This window comes from Acinonyx jubatus, chromosome B1, assembly GCF_027475565.1.
Source record: "Acinonyx jubatus isolate Ajub_Pintada_27869175 chromosome B1, VMU_Ajub_asm_v1.0, whole genome shotgun sequence".
In the NCBI taxonomy this organism is placed as follows: Eukaryota; Metazoa; Chordata; class Mammalia; order Carnivora; family Felidae; genus Acinonyx; species Acinonyx jubatus.
In genome coordinates, this window is record NC_069382.1 from 72,834,917 (window position 1) to 72,856,894 (window position 21,978).

The window sequence follows — 21,978 nt, forward strand, 5'->3', positions numbered from 1 at the left end:
TGACTTCTAGTTTTCACAACAAAATGACACAATACCCATTTTCACCAAAACATTCTCCCAGTAATTGTGAGAAGGTTGATGTGTAAGCCTCTTAAAGTATATCCACACTTCAGAACAGTTCCCTGGTATAGAGACAGCCGGTAGGGATTCACAGCTTTTCAATCGTAATCATGGAAATAAAGCATAAAACTTCATTGTTACTTTAATCTCAGAAGCCTTTTTATACCAAAACAGGTTAACTTACCTCATTTTTCCATTAGCACCGATTATGTGTTATCCTAGTACACTATTTAGTTTTGGTAGTATGTCTTAAAAATCAGATGGACATTTAAATAGGAATGGTAAACTGACTCTTAACCACTCAAACCATTACTAGCCCAAATATAAATGGGAACTAAAATAAATTAATAAATCAGTTATCAATATGAATATACTTACTTTCTACATAAACAAATTAAAAGCTTTGGGCTTTTCTGCCTATTTTTGCTTCATTTTCTCTAAATTTTTGATAAACTAATTTTCACTATAGTATGTATTCATATGATGTCTTCATATAATGACTGTATTATTTACAGAATATCAATGCAGCTCTGACCGATGCCACAAAGAATCCTCAGGACGTTTAAGAACAATTAAGTAATACAGAAAAAGAGCTGCAAATACAATTTTAAAGAGAACTAATTTTTGCAATCTTTATAATGACTGTGCAGTTGTCACTATGTATAAGTAGTTTTAATGAGACTTAAAAGTGTTAGTCTAGGTTACTTGGCTTGTTTATCAGGTTTACTTTAGTAGACTATTTGGCCTTGTGAAAGTCAGTGTAGGATAGATACCAGTTTCTCAAACAGAACTGGGAGGAAGATAGATGAAGAAAGTAAGGTGGAGGAAAGGTCAGAATGTACTTTTAGGAGAAGGTGCAAAAAGCCAAAAATGCTTGAGGAAGTATTTTAGGGTCATTACACTTTTGCAATTTACGTTTATATTTATATTATCGATCGGATCATGAGAAGTGATGAGCACACAGAATAAAAAAAACGCCAAGTATTTTTGTCAGTATTTGCAAGTATTTGATATGGTGGGTGACACTCACTTTTGTGAAGCACTTTCTATGTGACAGGTAATATGTTACCCTTACATCTACTCTGTACAGGCTTCTCTTCTCTCCATGTTACAGTTAAAAAAACACTCAGAAAGTTAAGTAACTTGCTTAAGGTTAGATAGTTAGCAGATGAGCTGGGAGTGGAAGGTCTTATCCCACGACAGGTCCATGTTTTTTTTTTTTTAGCTATGCTAACCTGACTCTATTCATAAGGCAACAGACATTTTGGAAAGCTTTTAAACAAAGCTTGAAACAAATAAACAAAAGGTATGGCAGGGCACTTAAAGGAAAGGTAGCAATGTACAGAAGGTATGTTTTAACCTCCTTCTTCATTTTGTCACTGGCTCTGATGTGGCATTTAAACATCCTCAAGACAGGATCTAACACAAGGTTTGGAGCAGATGAAAGAAATAAAAGTTAATTCTTTTTAAATTATGAAGAGTAATGCAATATTAAACTTTTGTACACTCTTTCCATACTTACACAGCAGGAACTATTTATTTATGTATGTCCTAACTTAGAAAAGATTTAAAGAGGCTATAAGGACGAGTGAAATACAAGAGAGAAGCAGAGACTTAAAAAAGGAGCAAAAGAAGATAGAGGTAACAGTTCCAGGCAGAAATGGGATGATGACAAATTTGACAAATTTTCAAAACCTAACAGCAGAAAACAATTACAGTAATTTAGAAATACACTAAATCATTGTGAACTCAATTACAAAGAACTTTCATAAAGATCTGCCAAACAATGAGCAACCCGGATCAGACATAAGCAAAACCACGATAGCAACATCTGGTGAATGACCTAAAATATGCCATACAATACTTTGATTGTTAAAGGGCAAAACAAACTTCAACACTGACTACTAAGGCAGAGACAAGCTGAGGTTTTAAATAGAAACTGGGTAAGAGAAATTTAAGAGCAGGTCTGAGAGCTGATGCCAAGTGGATTATACCGAAAACTTTCTCCTGCTTACACAGCATATATCAATAGAAGATAAATACCATTTACAAAGTTTACCAACTGAAAAATTTAAAGTATTACTGCACAGGCATCAAAACCATAAAAAGGTACTTTATTTCTACCAAATGAACTTTTTTTCCAACTCAAATTTAGATTAATTACCTACTTTCTTATCAGAGATACTTTAAAAAAGAGGCACTTTTTAAAAAAAAATTTTAGATGTTTATTTTTTTGAGAGACAGAGAGACAGAGCATGAGCAGGGAAGGGGCAAAGAGAGAGGGAGACACAGAATCCGAAGCAGGCTCCAGGCTCTGAGTTGGCAGCACAGAGCCCAACGCAGGGCTCAAACCCATGAACTGTGAGATCATGACCTGAGTTGAAGTCAGATGCTTAACCTACTGAGCCACCCAGGCGCCCCAAAAAGAGGCAACTTCTAATTCAAATAAAAGTAACTTGTTTTAATACATTCATAATTGTTCAAAGCATTGACTCTCCCAATAACTCTATAAAATAAGGGTTTATATGAAGTGAACAACAATACCGAGGTTAGGTTAAACATGTGAGGAAAAGTTGAAATAAAATCATTTTTTTTTAAGATTTTATTTTTAAGTATCTCTACACAACGGGGGGCCTGAACTTACTACCTCGAGTTCAAGTCACATGCTCCACCAACTGAGCCAGCCAGGCACCCCTAAAATTATTCTTTAGTAAGAAGTCTCTAAACCACTAACATGTAAAGAATTAACTCCTTTCTTTACCTCTAATTATTTAAACAGGGAAGTATACCTGTCTTGGCCTTTTATTAGGTTTGTGAAGTGTAATTTTATTACTTTGTAATAGCTTTGGAAATGCCTGTCATGTCAAAGCAACAGCTGAGAAAAAAGTACGATAAAAAATATGGGTGTGGACACTGGGAAGGGAGTTAAGAGAAGGAAAGACAAATATGAACCACAAGTGGAGGTGGAAGAATAGATTTTATTTTTTGACTCATTGGGATAGGTTTCAACAAATCTTGGACAAGTATGTTTCAAAAAAAAAAAAAAGCATCCTAGGAGGGAAAAAAAAGGGCAGTCCTATTTCGAAAAGCAGATAACCGATGACACACGATTCCAGTAATGATAGGTCACAGAATGTGCTGAGGCCTCATAATTCTTTATCCAATGGTAGGTTAAAATTGTCAATGCACAGGTTTTCTCCCCCTTTAACAAAAATGTCTATCGCCCTTTTGTTCTATGGTTTACAGTGTTAGCTCCCTCCCCTTCTCCCTTCCTTCTAAGAGCTCCAGTTTTGGATATGACCCACATGGCTTCTGTTTTTCAAGGTTATCTCCCATCTTCTTCCTCTGCTATGTTAAGAACCCTACTTGGAGCAGCATTATAGCACATTAATTAAAAGCAGGGTTGTGGAGTCAAACAGATCTAGATCTGAATCCTGGTCTGGTTGTGAGACTTTGGGCAAATTATTTAACCTCTGAACCTCATTATCATCATCTGTACGCTGGTATATGATCATCTAGATTACAGTAGATAGATACACACATAGATATTAAACAAAATACTTATAGAGCATTTCCTCCATATACAGATTACTCAAAGATCAGTGTGCATCAATTCACTTGCTGGAGAAGGGGAATGCTCTATAGATGCAGCCATGGAGCTTACCTCTAAGGAAAGAAACAGACTAACAGACATTCACAGCACAGTATGGTATGTGCTTTAATTGGAGAAAGCCCTGGGTAGCAGGGTAGTACACAGGGGAAGAAAGAAACTTTCAAGTTGCTAGAGGAAATATTAAGTACCAAAAATCATTCAAGATAGCATCTGAGCTCCTAGATAAATATGAATTCAGGTACAGAAGAGTAGTTAAGGAGCTGAGTATTTCCTTCAACCAATTAGGTGACCTTGTTCTCACTGGCCTTTGGACATTGGGCAACAAGAACTTCCAGCTAAACCAATGGCCCATTCACACCCATCGTTATATTCATAAAATAGTTTTCCATTGTAAGTGTGGTTCTGTATTATATCTTGGAAAACTTTTTTTTTTTAAAGATTAAGAACCCAATCTCTTATACGACTTACAAAAATTCTGATCGTATGTACCTAACAACTGTTTATAAGCTTAATAAAAAAGCTTTATCAAAATTTGTTATGATAAAACCACTATTTTTCTTTAAAAAAAATCCACAAGCAGTTATACTACACTCTACTTTAAGAACAGAAAATTTAACAAAAGTTTACAGATAACTTAAAACATACGCTCCAGAGTTTCTTCAAGAATTTTTTTTTTCTAACCTTTTCCACTAATGTTCAGGTTACTCATTCTTGTGTGGTTCTGTTCAAGTCATGCCACCTAGCCTAGCAGGTACTTCTAAGAGCCCACACTGTCCACACTAATATTCTTCATCAAATTCTGTAGTTCTTCTTTCTCCTGCATAAATCAACATTTTGTATATAGTAGGTTTTACTAAATGTCCTCCATTAGACTGTATATTGCTTGTCAGCAAGAAGTCTGTCATAATACCTTTATACAATACTTCCTTAGGATAAGGCATTATTATAATAGCCCCAAACAAGCACCTTATAAATTTTACTTAAAGTCTGTGAAAAGTGCATTTTTTGAAAATTTAATGGAAGAAATACAGATAGAAAACCAGAATATTGTAAGGTGTAACATTGTAGGTGGAAGGCATATGGTCAAAACCAAAGTGTTGAGTCATTACTGAGAGGACTTCAAGTAAAGGTTAAAAAGAACAATGCTAAATCAAATTATTTATTTTTTTAAAAGTTTATTTATTTTGAGAGAGAGAGAGAGAGAATATTCCAAGCAGGCTCCCCGCTGTCAGTGCAGAGCCCTCCATGTAGGTCTTGATCATGTCCTGAGCTGAAATCAACAGTTGGACACTTAACCAACTGGGCCACCCAGGTGCTCCTCAAATTCTTAAACACTGCTAGTGTCTTCTGCAATTTTACTCAGAGATGCCAATTAAAGGTTTTATTTTGAAGTAAATCAAAAGACTGTAACTAAGGAGAAAAGTACAGTACTGCCACTGCCACCAAAACTAACGCAGATTACTCGTGATCTGTTCAAATCTTAAATTGATCACTTGAAAACTCACCTTAATCACAAAACCTGGCAATCTGACTTGGGTGATACATAAGGTTGGCAAAGTAAGTGAAATGTGGATCTGAGCAGTACACAGGTATCAACCATTTTATAGAACAGATAACACTACAGAAGGAATAATTAAGAAGTAAATTTTTTAAAATGTTTATTTTTGAGAGAGAGAGGGAGAGAGAGAGAGCGCAAGGGGGGGAGGGGCAGAGAGAGGGAGACACAGAATCTGAGCTGTCTGCACAGAGCATGACTCGGGGCTCAACCTGAGATCATGACCTGAGCCAAAGTCAGACACTTAACTGACTGAGCTGAGCCACCCAGGTGCCCCAAGAAGTAAATTTTTATAAGTGCACCCTATTCACACAAAGTGAAAGCAAGCAATCCATTCCCCTCTAACATATACAAAAGGAAAATGAAACTCAAACTCTATCCTCCAAATGAACTGATCACTTCTGACCAAAAAGGGTCAGAAAACATAAGTACCTTATAATTGCCAGAGAGAGAGAGAGAGAGAGAGAGAGAGAGAAGACTAAATCAAATCTATAAAAGTCAGAGAAGACCAAGTCAAATCTATAAAAACAACAGCTGATGACTATAAAGCTATCCCTTCTGGGAGGCTTTTAAGTCTTGTGTATAAAATACTTCTTCATGGGGCGCCTGGTGGCTCAGTCAGTTGAGCGCCTGACTTCGGCTCCGGTCATGATCTCAAGGTCCATGAGTTCGAGCCCCGCGTCAGCTCTGTGCTGACAGCCTGGAGCCTGCTTCAGATTCTGTGTCTCCCTCTCTCTCTCTGACCCTTCCCCATTCATACTCTGTCTCTCTCTGTCTCAAAAATAAATGAACATTAAAAAAAAATTTTAAACACTTCTTCACAAAAATCTGGAAATCTCAGCACAACTGACAAATTGGTTAGCTAGTTGTACTCTCTCTCTCATTCACCAGTTGATGATTACAAATTTCATACTGATTCCAGACAGGTATGCCTTAGATGATACTAATTTCAAAAGCAACCCTCAACTCCCAATTCTTTTTGGCTGCATGGTTTATATAAAGATAGTTAATTTCTGCCTCTTTTCCAAAGAAAGAGAGGAGGCAGTGCAAACCCCAGACAACTTTTTCCTCCTTCACGTGGGTCTAGCAAAATGTTTAAACAGGCATGGAAGCCAAACCACTAGCAATAGCAAACATGGTACTATACATGAAAACATTTTCTTTTCTTTTCAAATTTGTATTTAGGAAATATTTTCTGATATAAATAAAAGGTACTATATCACACCATTTCTACATTTCTAATCTGTCACTTAAGAATAATGCAGGGAACTCATGTCCTGGCAAGTTAACTGTTTTTCTATTCTCTCCAACACAAAATTGATCATCTGATTTTAAGCCTAAAGAAAAATTATAGGCTATATAAATACATGTATTAGATCATGTCTGAAAAATAGAAATCTAGTTGGGTCTCATTTTGAAAAAAAGATAAGGTGTACACTACTTAAAAAACAAATATTTTCTAGCTATACTTACTTTCATTTCTTTTAAAAATTTAGTCTTATCATTTCAATAAGTAGGATCAAAACTGAAAGAATATAAAAAGTATATAATGAGAAGTCTCACTTTCACTCCTGTCTCTGACCAGTGTCCCCTTATAGGTAACTGATTTTAGTGAATTCTTCCAGGTTTTCTTATGCAAGCACAAATCTTTATGTAAAATTATACATTTTTATTTCCTTCCTTTCTTACACAAAAGATATTCTACCATATACACTGCTTTGCACCTTACTCTTCAATTAACAGTATGTCCTAAGGATCCTTCCATCAATAGCATACTTACTCTTTTTTTCTTTAATAGCTACAAAATATTCCATTCTGCAAATGAACCACAGTTTATTTAACTTGTCCTCTACTGGTGAACTGCTGCGTTGTTTCTCTTCCTTTGATATTACAAGCGACGCCATAATGAATAACCCTGTACCTATGTCACTGCATCCTTATGTAGGCCCTATATACTTGTCTGGTTTCATCCAGAGCTATTCTTCCCCCATCCTCATTATGCTCTGGCCTCACTGACCTTCAATTGGCTTTTGCATATTCTATTCCTTTTATTTAAAATCCCTTTCCTCCACACACCTTAAGTCAGCTCCTTTGTAGCCCTCTGGAATTCAGCCTCAATGTCACTTCCTCTAGCCTTCCATAATACCCCACACCAAGCCAAGTCCCCTTTGTATACTCAAATGACTCCTCTATTTTCTCTTTACAACACTTATCATAGTTTGTATTTATATAATTATTTGGTTAATGCCGATTTCTCTTATTTGACCCATAAGCTCTACAAGGGCAAGCCCATTTATATTTCTACTATTTATCCCTGGCTCATAAAAAAGCAACCAATAAATATTTGATGAATAAAAGAATAAAATGTTAAAGGTGCCAATTAGGTATCGATCTGCTCTTAGTATTTTATATGTTTTTTTGTTTTACCTTTTAAGTATCTCTTGACATCCTCAGTTCATTCCATATCCACTACCACCACCCTAAACAAGTTCTCATCATCTCTTGTCTAAACTACTATATTCACTCTCAGGTTCTAACTAAGATCTATGCTCCATATTTTAGACTTCTCATTGGCCAAGAATTCTTTCAATGGCTCCCCACAGATACTAAAACAAACTTTTCCTTAATGTAGTCTATAAGACCTGCATGGATGGTCTGGCCTTTGCTTGCCTCCCGGTCAGTCCTACACTCTAGTCACATTGGCTCCAATCATATTTACTCTTTGAACATACCACACCCTCTCCTGCCACAGGGCTGTTACATATGTGGTTCTTTCTACTTGGAATACTCTTTGCTTCTCATTTTACCTAGTTAATGCTCAACATCACTTTCTCATGGAAGCCTGCCCTGACCACTTAATGAACTATGTACCTCTCCTCGAGACCACCGCTACAGCGAAAATTTTATATACATGTTTCGGTGTGATTTGATCAATGTTGTTTCTTTTATTAGGCGATAAGCTCTTTGAGGGTAGAATTTGTTTTTGTTTGCTCCCTGGGTATCAACAATATCCAGAACACTTCCTGGCACGCAGTATGTATCTAATAATTGTTTGTTAAATGAATGAAAAAAGAACATTAACAACACGATATTATGATACCAAATTATATGATGAAATATACTCAGGAATTAAGTCTGGAAGTAAAGTTGCATGAATAAGGGAATGTTCCACAGAATCCAAATGTAGGTAATCATATTTGGCACAGTGTTGAGGTTGCTTATTATACATACTTACATATTTCAATCTATAAATGGTTATTTTTTTATTTAGAACCAGTAGGGTTCTTTTACTGTGGAACTTAATTTCATTTGACCTATGAGCAAATACCAAGAGGTAATCCCATTTATACCTCCAGTTGTAGAAATAAAGATGATGGTAAGTCATTGGCATGAATATTTAAAAATTATCAAGAGTAAGAAGTTAGGGTCCTTTTCTTTTGACAGTGAAGAATAAGATTTCAAGAATATCTACTTGTACATATTAAGTAATGATTAACATGCTTCTTAATATTTGGCAAGAAATAGACAGTTTTAAAATTTAGACATTTATTTTTTTTCCTCTCAAAGACAAGTTTTAGTAAATAAGAATACCTTTGCCTTCCAAGCTTTTCCAAACATGTATAGCCTATTTTTACAAAGATGTACTAGGTTTTAAATATCTCCTATTACCGTATTTATTTGCATAGTCACCGAAGCATCACAACTATATATATAGCTGGATATTACATGAATATGTTTACTTTGTTCTAGGTGTTTTATTCTCTGTGTATTCTCTCTTTCTCCTGTGTCCCATTTTAGTTCATGGATTTTCTGAAAAGCCAAATTCATAATAAGATACATATGAAATAAATCTGTAATATATTAGAAAAAATAGTGTATTAAATAATATATTAGAAAAGAAATCCTAATATTCAAGAATATTATTGTATTATGATTATATATGAAACATGGCATCAAGCGAAAACAACAGTTTTTTCATCAATCTAAGATTCAGAATGACTATGATTTTTTTAAAAAAGGTTTTTAAATTAAGTAAGTGCATTAATCAAATATGTGTCCAGGATACATCCCCAAGTCTGGTTCATCTTTTTTAGTCCCCCTTGTCATCCTCAAGTCACTGAAATATAACAGAGGGAAAAACCCTGCATTTAATGGGTATTGCTAATTAATTGACATTACCTTAAAGTAGGAGTATATTTCATCTTTCTTAAAATAATAACATAATAAAATCAATAAGATCTTTACTTTTTATTTATACTCTAAGCTGCTTTGTTGACTCCTTTGACATATTCAAGTTTTCCTCCCCTAATACATTAGGAGCCCTGAAAAGAGATTTACCACTCCCAAATTAAATTATAGTTCTGTTAAAGGAAATATTAATCCTAAATGACTTTTCATGTTTTATGTGATTCCAAGCCATGAAAAAAGGTGTTTTAAAATAATAAACATGAGGGGTGCCTGGGTGGCTCAGTCGGTTGAGCGCCTGACTTCGGCTCAGGTCATGATCTCAGTCTGTGGGTTCAAGCCCTGTGTCTGGCTCTGTGCTGACAGCTCAGAGCCTGGAGCCTGCTTTGGATTCTGTGTCTCCCTCTCTCTCTGCCTCTTCCCTGATCACACTTTGTCTTGCTCTCTCCCAAAAATAAATAAAAACATTAAAATTTTTTTTAAAAAAACCATGGATTGCTCACTACGATGTGCGTATTTTTTCTGTAAATTTTTTGCCTTCTCTTCACAAGCAACAGTACACACTGCAGACGATAGAGGCATTTTTGAGAGTATGCTTTGCCCTCACTAAAGCAAAGAATGAAGTAATCAGGATTTGCCCTTTTGTCCTGTTATGGCGGACTCTCATTTTCTTCCATCTCTTTCTCTTCCCTGCAGTATACCTCAATTCTGGGAAGACACACAAACTCACGTTTGCTAAAATAACTATTATATATTTAAACACCATTGCTAGGCATCATGAGGCTGTAAAAGGAGGCATGGTACCTTTCTCACAAAGTCCACAAAATTCCAGGAATGTCTATTCTCTTCTCGTTACTAAAGTAGCCTATGTTTTGTTTTGAACCATGAAAGGAACAATGAAAGGTAAATAAACTGCCTTAAGTCACAAAACAGCTCATGTTACATTACTGAAAAGACAGGAAAAAGAGAAATAATGATGAAACAGAAACATTAGAAAAGCCTAATTAACTCTGTTGTTACTGCTATGCAACTCAATGTTGTTTAGTAAAACAGGAAGAGAATATCAGAGATTAATAAGGATTGTTTAGGTTAAAGGTAAACATAATATATCTTGGGGGTGGGTGGATAAAGAGCACAGATTGTACATAATAGAATTCAAATTTCTCCATTAAAAGTAAATGACAAGAGAGATGTGCACATAACACTCAGCATGAATGCACACACAGGAATGTGTATTTTACACGTCTATTTTCTTTGTTTTCCCAGAAAGAAGGAAGGCTAGACTAACTACATATAAACGCTTCAATTTTCTAAAATATAGAGAAGAATCCACCTTTCAATCCTTCTCAAAAAAATTTGTTTTAAGTTGTAAGAATGAAACAAAAACATTCTCACAATGTTTGGCTACTAAAATATATTACAACAGTCACAGGAATGGTTCTTAGTCCTTTACTCAGTGACTGTTTGCTTTTACTTTATGCATCATTTTAACTGTCGGCCTCTCATTTTAGAACAGAAGTGTTGCTATGGGAAGACACTTGAAAAGCCATGAAATGAGAGATGTCAAAGAAAGCCTCCTCCCCTAAAAGCTGCAAAAAAACAGCTGTAAAGACAAGCATTAACCTTTAGGATATTATCAAATTACAAACCAACACACTACATGATGTTTAAAATAACCTATGTTTTAAAAAATTCAATATACGATATTTAAGAAATAGGAAGAGTATATTTTGTTAAAATTCAAGTGCTACGTGGATTACCTGACACTTTGTATAAAGGAGATATTAAGGTACAAATTCAGCTTATTTTAACAAAAGAAGAAAAAACACAAGATTTCAGGCATTTCACACTGCCAAGAAAGCAAACAGGGATGATAAGACAGTTTGTAAGCCTAAAGGCTTGCTTTTTCCTCCTTTTATTAGAGTTATTAAAAATAAAAGGGTAAAAGTTGCTCAACAATAAAAAAGTTTTCTCATGAATCTAAGTCTTCATCCAAATTACAGTTATTGATTGCTAACATAAAAGAGATCAATATTATCTCTTTATAGTTTTTAAGAGTTAAATAAGAGAAAAAGATCAGAGTTTCTTTATAGATTTTATTTTAGTTGATTTTTAGCTGATTACGGAGTTCAAATTGAAACTTAGGTTAATGACAACTGTGGAAAGCTGAAAACAAAGACTATCTCTAGGACTGAGAACATAAATCCTTGAGAATAAAGGCAAATTAAAAAAAATTTTATAGTAAGGTCAAAAGAAGATGTGACAATGTTATTCTCAAAGGCAATGACTTCCAAATCTTTATCTCTGAAGCCTTGACCCTGCTCATTCCAACTCCAAACTCACGTCATTAACATCCTACCAACTGTTTCTATGTGAATATTTAGTCATCACCTCAAACTGAGCACTGGGTTAAACGGAATAAATACCCATTCCTCATCCCTTACAACCTTCAAGCCAAATTAGCTTCCTCTCTTGATTTCCCAACCCCTGTCATGCAGACTTGAAATCACTGTATTCTTTCCTTTCTGCTGCTATTGGAATTTACCCTACGTCAGGCTCTTTATCACTTCATTTGGCTATAAAAGATTCCTCACTGGTCTGCGTGCTTCTACTTTCTTTCTTCCTTTAAACTGTAGTGTTTTTAAGTCATACATTTTTTTTTTTACTCCTAACTTTACCAATTCTTCAATGCCAACAAGATAGAGCTGGATTTTAAGAGCCATCTTGACAGACATTTAAACTTCACAGAGATGACCTGGCTGGTCCCTCATTACTCAGTATGCATCCTTTTTTGAGGCCACAATTCAATCTTTATGTGAACAAGGCTCTATACAATGTGGCTTCCAATTACCTTTCTGATTCTCTCTTCCTTTAAAGCATGTGAAGGTTATGTTCCATCATGGTAGTCTATTTCTCTACTAAACGTGAGTATTCCTCTATTCTTACATGCAGGCCACTGCCCTTGCCAAGAAGGTTCTCCCCCCAATTCTTTTAGGCCTGTCCTCCTGATCTTTCAAGGCTAGGCTGAAGTCCTTATCTCTTCCATGGATCTTTAAGATTTCCCTGAACAGTCAATGCATTATCTTCACTTACCACTGAGAAAGTATTGCTTATGTAATGCCAAATGATATAAATTTAGTATTTCAAATTAATATGTTTGTTGAAATAAATATAGTTCATGTCTCCTATCACACCTTTTCTAATGTCAATTTCTGCTCGTATCCGCAAAAGAGACACAAGGGAGGCAGGATATAGGTTAAGTTCAAAAACCACCAGGGGAAGGTGTGAAGGTGATGACTTCTAGAAAACAAACCCATCCTATGTTTTTGTAACTCCCTAAGATCATAAACTTTATTTTCCTTCTCCTTCATCCCTTCACCTAGCCAAGTGCCTGGCATACAGCAGGAATTCTATAAATACTGGTGAACAGTACTTTACCCCTTATAGACAGTGTGTTTTTTTTCACTTGCTTAACACAAGGCACGATTTACCCTCATTTTTCCAGAGGAAAATACAGAAGCTTGGAGAGACTTGTCCAAGATCATAATGTTAGCAGGTGGCAGAAATGGGTCTGGAACCCAGGTTTTCATGTTCTTACTCTGGAATTTTTTGCAAAAGATACAGTCCAACTTGCCTATTCATTAGCCTATGCTGCTCAACTCTAGAGCAGAGCAGAGGACAGCAAAAAACAAGTGAGGCAAAGCAAGGACAGAGGAGAAAGTATACAATTTCTTTTCTACCTGCTACCTCTGTACCTCCTTCGTATTTCTCACATTAGCAACCCAGGGCTACTTCAGCCAGTCATGACACTAGATTTAGGCCCCAAATCATTTCTTCAGTCTATCTTCCACAGCTCAAATATTGATTTTGGTGTTCCCAGATCTAGAACATTTCCTGGACACATGAAAAGGAAGAGCCTAGGTTATGTCATACAACTCTTCCTCGTAAGTGAGGAGCAACTTTGCAGTGGGCAGATAAGAGAGAGGTTCAAAAGATCAGAAGTGAAGGGGATACATGATCACAGAAGATTACGTGAGATGAATTCACTCATCTGGGAAATACAGATGACGAGAGTATATGACTAATCAGAAAGTAAGCTTCAAAAGGACAGAGTTCTGTCTTTTTTTTCACTGACCTATTCCCCGTATAGAAAGTATCCAATAATTTTTACTGAAAGAATGAAAGTATGAAGATTGTCATGAGGATTGAGAGAATACATGTAAAATGCATAGTCACTGACAAATAAGAAGTGCCTTCACTAATTCAAGTCTACATCTGGGATCTCCTAAGACCCAAAAATAGTTCTATTAAGACACGTAGCAGTCACGTGGCCACTGCTTATCTTTGTGTGGTTTGTCTATTTTTATTTACTCTGGCAAGAACCATATAAGCAGAGCTGCTTTGGGATACTGATTCTTTCAACATTACTTTCTCTTTTTTAGAAAGGCAACACAATCATCTAAAATATAGAAAAATATATAGAAAACAAAAATTACCCATGATCTCACCATCCAGAGGATAGCACACAATACCATTACATTCCGACGGAACAGTTACCATTTTATAGATTTCCTAAAGTCATTTTCTCTATTTGCAGAGGTCCTGTACCCGTAAATTAGGTGAATTCCTTTCCCTTCAAATTAGCTTTGGATAGAGCCTCTAAAATGTTAGCTGGCGCATACCTCATGTAGCACTATACAGTATACAGTGCTAAACTGTTACAATAGGTGTATATAAAAAATATTTTTGTATTTAAAACATATATCTAAGTATTAGTATATTCCTATCCATTAAAATATTAAGCAGTGGAACTGATCTATCTCTCTGTACATATGTACCTACAGAGAGATACATCTACAGAGATATATACGAATGACTAAAAAGAATGACATCTGATGTGCTAGCTAATGAATGCTGAAAGGCTGCACTGCATTCTTGCTGGAATGATGCGGAAATCTGTCGGATAACTCTGCTCAGGTTTCCTTTGCTGACACTGTAATGGCTTCTGGTGAATACTTTTCACCCACTGCCACTAAAAAAAAAAGTGAGTGATGGTGCAGGACTTGGTCGATCCTAAGGAAATGTATTATTCTGCAACTCTTATGGTAGCCAAAAGAGGTTCTAAAAAAATGTTAAGGAAAAACAAGAAGATATCAACAGACAATTAAAACTGAAGAATAATTTTGAGAGGCACGGTACCTAAAGAAAGCAGATTTGAAGACCTACTGTGCCTTCAGAGGATGCGAAAAGCACAAGTGGACCACTAACATGCAGTGGGAAGACCCCATTGCCACGAGACTGAGCCACTCTGCCTGCTCTGTGCTGCGTCCACTACTGGCTCCTCTTTCCAGAACTGCAATCCCCCTCACGAAACTGAGTATGCAGACATGTTAAACAAAGGAACCTGTCCTATACGTAAACCAAAACTCGGGAGCTTGTCACTATGTGAATCCATCTCCACATGAAGCCTACAGCAGGTCCATCTCAGCTCTCACCATTCTCGCCTTTGGATGGGTTCATGTTACACAGAAGTAATGTGGAAAACTGATTTCTTGGCTTATTTCTTCTAGGTTATGCTAATGAGCCTTTTAGTCATTCCTCATTTATCAATTACTAGGAAGAATGTTCTTCTCTTCCTAAAATCTGTACCTATCATTAATAAAACAGTTTCAAAATATTCAAAGCAGAATCTCTCATTATGTAACTTTTTATTTTGTTATTTACTTATTTATTTGTTCTTATTTTAAGATTTTGGTTTTTTTATGTAATCTCTACGCCCAGTGTGGGGCTCGAACTAGTAACCCCGAGAACAAGAGTTGCACACTCCCCCAACTGACCCAGCCGGGTGCCCCAATTATGTAACTTTTTAAAGCATCCGTCAATCAACACCAATCTGAACATCAATAGTTGAACATCAAATATTTTTTTGCAACTCCATGTGAAAGACTGGGACAGTAGGGTTGATGATGACTTTTATGACAGAAAGATAAATATATTTTTTGTTCTTCTAAAAACTCAAACACTGATTACAGCTGAAATTCCATTTTGCAACTGTAATGAAAGGGAGTTAACAGAAACAAAAAACTTTCTATTTATCTCTCTTTAGGGTGACATTTTATTTTATTTATTTACTTTTTAAATGTTTATTTATTTTGGGAAGCCTGGGTGGCCCAGTCGGTTAAGTGCCTGACTTCAGCTCAGGTCATGATCACACAGTTCATGAGTTGGGCCCCGCGTCAGGCTCTGTGCTGACAGCTCACAGCCTAGAGCCTGCTTCGGATTCTGTGTCTCCCTCTCTCTCTGCTCCTCCTCTGCTTTCTGTCTCAAAAGTACATAAACATTAAAAAAAATTAGAAAATCATTTTTAATTTTTTTAAAATTTATTTTTGAGAGAGAGAGAGAGAGAGAAAGAGAGAGAATGAGAGAGAGAACATGAGCGGGGAGGGGCAGAGAGAGAGACACAGACACACAGACACACACACACACAGACACACACACACACACACACACACACACACACACACGGAATCCAAAGCAGGTTCCAGGCTCTGAGCTGTCAGCACAGAGCAGGATGAGGGGCTCTAACTCACAAACTGGGAGATCATGACCTAAGCTGAAGTTGGACGCTTAACTGACTGAGCTATCCAGGTGCCCCAGAAAATCATTTTAAAAAAAATGTTTATTTATTTTGAGAGCAAGCGAGCTTGTGTGCATGCCCGTGGGGGAGGGGCAGAAAGAGAAAGAGATTGAGAGAGAATCCCAAGCAGGCTCCACACTCAGCACAGAGCCCAACATGGGGCTTCATCTCACGACCATGAGATCATGATCTGAGTAGGAACCAAGACCCAGAGGCTTAACCAACTGAGCTGTAGGGTGACATCATTTTAATGTCCATAAACACATGCACCCCAGTGTTTATAGCAGCACTATCAACAATAGCCAGATTATGGAAAAAGCCTAATGTCCACTGACTGATGAACGGATAAAGAAGGCGTGGTATACATACATAATGGAATATTACTCGGTGATCATAAAGGATGAAATCAAAAAGCCATTTGCAACGTGGATGGAACTAGAGTGTATTATGCTAAGTGAAATTAAGTCAATCAGAGAAAGAAAGATATATGATATCACTCACATGTGTAATTTAAGAAACAAAACAGATGAACATAGGGGAAGGGAAGCAAAAACAAGATAAAAACAGAGAAGGATACAAACCATAAGAGACTCTTAAATACAGAGAACAAACTTAGGGCTGCTGGAGGAGTGTTGGGTAGGGGTAAGGGGTAAATGGGTGAGGGGGAGTAAGGAGGGCACCTGTTGGGATGAGCACTGGGTGTCATATGTTAAGTGATGAATCACTGAATTCTACTCTCGAAATCATTATTACACTGTATGTTTACTAACTTGGATTTAAATTAAATTAAAATAAATAAATAAAGTCCGTGAAAGTTTATCTCAGAAGGTAAAGACTGAATTTACCTTATTTTCTTCTAGAAATTTCAACTTGATAGAAACATCATTGCGCATCTTATCGTATTTTTCCTTATGTGCTTGAAACAGATGCTGTGACTGCTCAATCTTTGGCAGGGTGTTTGCATCCCGTGGTCCAAGATTCAATTCTTCCAAATCAGTGCGATAGGCATCATATTCGATCCTGGAAAGAACAGAGTAAGTGAAGCATATTACAAAAACAGAGTGAAATAAATTCAGGAGGTAAGCTGGAAATACATGACAGTCTCATACATACATTAATAAATAATAATTCTCGTATATATTATACCTTATGCTTTTAAAGTCATATGTTTCTTTAATACAAAGAGCTGTTAGTACAAGCATGAAGGGGGAGCTGCTTATTAATCTAACTAACTATTCCTTCCAAAGTACAGTATTAACTGACATGCAGAATTTCCAAAATTGAAAAACCAGTTTAAAAAACAGATGTCAAAACCTAACGCTAACAAGATCAAGTGATCTATCTCCCATGGGAATTGGTTAATACCAACAAAACAAAGCATATTAAGATGGCAGACTTGAGGATGACATACTTTAAGTGGGAAAAGGAAGTTATATTGAAGGTCAGCATCCTTAAAGTATAATCTAGCCAGCAAGGCACAACAGAAATAAAATGCAAGCCACACATGTAACGTAAAATTTTCTAGCATTCACGTTAAAAGAATAAAAATTAATTTCACCTTTTAAACAAAAGATTTTATTTTACCCAATGTATCTATAATATTATCATTGTAACATGTAATCAATGTAAAAAAAACCTGTTACTGAACTATTTTACTTTTGGGGGTGGGCTAGTAGTGAATCTTTGAAATCCATTGTCTATATTTCACTTCTATCACATCTCAATGTAGGCTAACCACATTTCAAGTGCTAAACAGACATATGTGGCTAATGGCTACCATATGGGACAGAGCAACTCTGAATGGATTTCTGAAACATTAGTATTTACAACGTGACAGTGCCATCTATTATTGAGCACTTAACACCTTGTGCTCCTTAAAACACCTACTCCCTAATATTCTCCTACCACTAACTGAAATACTACTCACCACCATCACTCCATGATCACACAGCACCTCATGATGCCTCTGTCACAGTACTTGTGTAAACAGTACTACCTTGCTTATTAAACAGAGACTTATCTAGCAGTCTCTCCTGAAGAACAATGTGACCTCTGATTTAGTCAAAATCAGCATTACAAAGCTTATGCCGTAGAACTAAAGCTCTTTATTCAAGTATCCAGAGTACAATCTATATCTCCTATTCTGGCAATTAAGAATATTTTAAACAACATAAACTATATCACATATGTGACTTGAGAAAGAACACATCGGTCCCTTGTACTGAGTCTAATTTATTTTTATCTTATGCTGAATTTAACAAACTTGAACTTTCAGGGCCAAGAGAATCATTCATTCATTCACTGGCACATTCAACAAATATTAAGTGAGCACCTTCTATGTTCCTGGCACTGTACTAGAAACCAGAGCTCTAAAGATGAATAGATAAAAGTTTATCTTCAAGAAGCTTGCAGTTTAGAAGGAGAGAAGCTCTTAAACAGCTATAACAAAATGAGACAATGGTAACTGCCATGAGGGAGGGAGAATAAGGCAGGGTGGAAATCAAGAGGAAGAGTTGCCTAATTAGGTATCTCAGAACAGAATTAAAACACCACAATTAAATTTTAAAGGATGGTAAAAGCTTCCAAGGTGGACTGGGGCAGGGAAATAGAGCAATCCAGGAAGAGAACAGTACGTACAAAAGCAAAGAACTGTAAGATACCATGATACATTTGGGAAGTAATTCACTATGTTAGAACCTGAAGTTGGAACATGATAATGGAAGGAATTAAAGTCAGACAGGTAGGCAGGACTGCCATTATGCAGGGCCTACAGACAATGTCAAACGGAATCAGATTTAATCCAGTAGGTCAAGTAGTGATGGGAAGCCACTTAGGAACTCTGATCTAGAAAGTAACATGTTCTATCTATTCAGAATAGAAGGATGGCTCTAGTGGTAAAAAATGGAGGATGGACTGGAGGAGATTAAGAAACAGAAAGAAGAAACCAAATAGAAGACCATGGGCAAAAGACAAATGAGTCACGGAATCAGGACAATGGCAGTGGGGCTAAAAAGGGGAGACAGATATTAAAAATTTAGGAAGCAAGACTGACTTAGTAATGATAACAAATTAAATTCCATGGGTTTCTAGCCAAACTGAAACCACTCTGATCTTTGCTGGCTCTAATGTCTTGAACTAGATGTTTTTACCTTTCCGCTCTAGTTTTTCATCTATAAAGGAGAATAACAATCTTCACAAAATAATCATGTAATAATAATCATTATTATTATGGCCAAATTAGAAGGGAGCTAGCCAGAAGCAAATATACTAAAAACAATAAAAAATGAAAGAAAAAAACAATGAAAGAACAAAAATAGTGATACATGGTGATTTAATGTGAAGACAAATATCCTTCATTAGTCTTAGAGAACATTTCTAAACAATAAGATTAATTTCAACATATTCAAGGTTACAATACTGACCTTATATCCCTTAATTTTTACATCCAGAGTTTGTAGATGGTATCAAAGTAAAACTTTCCGTAAGAGCTTCTCTAACAGTGCTCATTACCAATAAGAGAAGCACACTAAATTTTCAAAATGCAACTCTTCACTTCAAGGGTGCCAGTCCAAACTGAATCCATATCTATAGTTAGTGATAGTTGGTTACTCTATGGCTTATGTAAAACTTCTAGAGAACAGGTGTTGACATCTGAAAAGTCCTGACCACAAATGACTCCCTTGTTGGTGCTGCTATGGAGAAGTGCTGAATGGGCTGTTATAAGATTTTCTATACACGAAGCACCAGAGGGCTAGGAAATACTTGTACACAATGCATAATAGGAAGCATTAAAAGGCCACCCGGACATTTGCCTAAACTGCCACTTTTTGTGCTGATCAAATAGCTGACCCTCGCCCTAAAAGTCAGTAAATTCTGGTTTTGACAGAGAAGAAAATTCAGCTACTGAGAAACTTTTAATCTGGGATTCTTTTTTAATGTTATCCCTCTGTAGGCGGAGGTTGTCTAAAGGTTTCCTGATAAGTACATATAACCTGATTTATAACTCTGTTCAAAAGTTTCAAATAAACCTATATAATGGATAGATTGAGATCTTTTATCACATTGTACTTTAAACATCAGATATCTCAATATAAGATGTGAAAATTATTATTATTTTTAAAGATTTTATTTATTTTTTTTTTACATTTTTTTTTCAACTTTTTTTTTTTTAATTTATTTTTGGGACAGAGAGAGACAGAGCATGAACAGGGGAGGGGCAGAGAGAGAGGGAGACACAGAATCAGAAACAGGCTCCAGGCTCCGAGCCATCAGCCCAGAGCCTGACGCGGGGCTCGAACTCCCGGACCGCGAGATCGTGACCTGGCTGAAGTCGGACGCTTAACCGACTGCGCCACCCAGGCGCCCGTAAAGATTTTATTTTTAAGTAATCTCTACACCCAACATGGGGCTCAAACTCACAACCCTGAGATCCAGAGCTGCACGCTCCACCAACTGAGCCAGCCAGGCGCTATATTTTTTAAAATAGATATGAAAATGTGACATAAATCCAGTTCAAATTTGAGGCTGAATGATCAAAAGTAAAAGGTAGAAAGCTAATGGGCTCTCATTTTGGCTTTGAAATTGGCTCCAAATGAGCAAACCTTTTAATCTCCAGAGGCTTTTCTCCTCTACAAATTAAACAAAAAATGATCTGTGTGCTGTTCAGTGCCTTATCTAATGAATTTGTCTTTCTCTAATACAGGTTAAGTATTAAGAAAAAAATTTTTTTAAGTAAGCTATATGTCCAAGGTGAGGCTTGAACTCATGATCCCAAGATCAAGAGTTGCATGCTCTACCAACTGAGTCAGCCAGGCACCCCATTATATGGGTTAATTAATTTATATTTAAAATTTTATTTTATTTTAGCCAGAGAGCGCAAGCGCGCAGGAGTTGTGGAGAGGGGTAGAGGGAGGGAGGGAGGGGGGGAGAGGGAGAGAGAGAGAGAGAGAGAGAGAGAGAGAGAGAGAGAGAGAGAATGAGAATGAATCTCAAGCAGGCTCCACACTCAGCATGGAGCAAGTGGGGTTCGATCCCATAACCCTGGGATCATGACCCGAGCTGAAATCAAGAGTTGGACACTCAACCAACTGAGCCACCCAGGCACTCCTATTTTTCTGCGAAGGTTTATTTATTTTGAGAAAGAGAGAGAGAGAGAGCACACACATGGATGTAGAGAGAGGGGGAGAGAGAGAATACCGAGCAGGGTCCTGTCTGTCAGCACAGAGCCTAACGTGGGGTTCCATCTCACAAACTGCAAGATCATGACCTGAGCCCAAATCAAGAGTCATATGCTTAACTGACTGAGCCACACAGGCTCCCCTGGGTTAGTATTTTTAAAAGCATCTTAGAAATAAAGGCTGAAGAGAAAGATTTTACATGCTTAAAATAAAACATATTTTAAAACATACTAAACAAAAATATATTTTAGGCACTAAAAACGTATTTCAGGATAGGTGGACAATTACCAAGTACAGAAACAGAAACTAGATTCCTGTAGTTCTTTACTGGGAGGTGATAGTGGGTAATTTTGGAATAAGAGAATTTTTATCTTCAAAACCCACAAATATTAAAACAATCTGAAACAACAGAAAATAAGAATGCTTAAAATAATTAAAGAGATAAAAGGAAGATTCACTATAAACAAATTAGGGCATTATTCCAAGGAACAGATTTGGAAAAGAACCAAATAAAATTTATAAAAATAAAATAATATACATAATATTCCTTTGAAAAATATAGACAATGTCCACAAAAAGATTTAAATGGAGACTGGAGAACCAATTACTAAGAGTGTTATTGAAGGGATTCCTATTGAAGGGTATCTTACTGAGAAATTCCTTCAGTGTTACTGATAGACTCCTTCAGTTTATTTTTTTCCACCTTCTGATTTTAATACTGTGTTAATAAATAGTTCAAACGATAAGGAAA

At 36.3% G+C, this 21,978-nt stretch overlaps 1 protein-coding gene across 6 annotated transcripts in view; it reads right to left on the reverse strand.

Moving 5' to 3' along the window:
- The window catches only part of ARFIP1 (ADP ribosylation factor interacting protein 1), a 126,597-nt gene that overhangs the window by 12,008 nt on the left and 92,611 nt on the right, over positions 1-21,978 (reverse strand). For 5 of the 6 annotated variants that reach the window (XM_027067465.2, XM_053216860.1, XM_053216862.1 and 2 more), the window contains one exon: positions 16,896-17,070. In XM_027067465.2, coding sequence (XP_026923266.1) covers positions 16,896-17,070 — 175 coding nt within the window. Of the gene's footprint in view, positions 1-3,018; positions 4,491-16,895; positions 17,071-21,978 lie in introns of those variants that run through there. The other variant, XM_027067458.2, reaches the window with a different exon arrangement.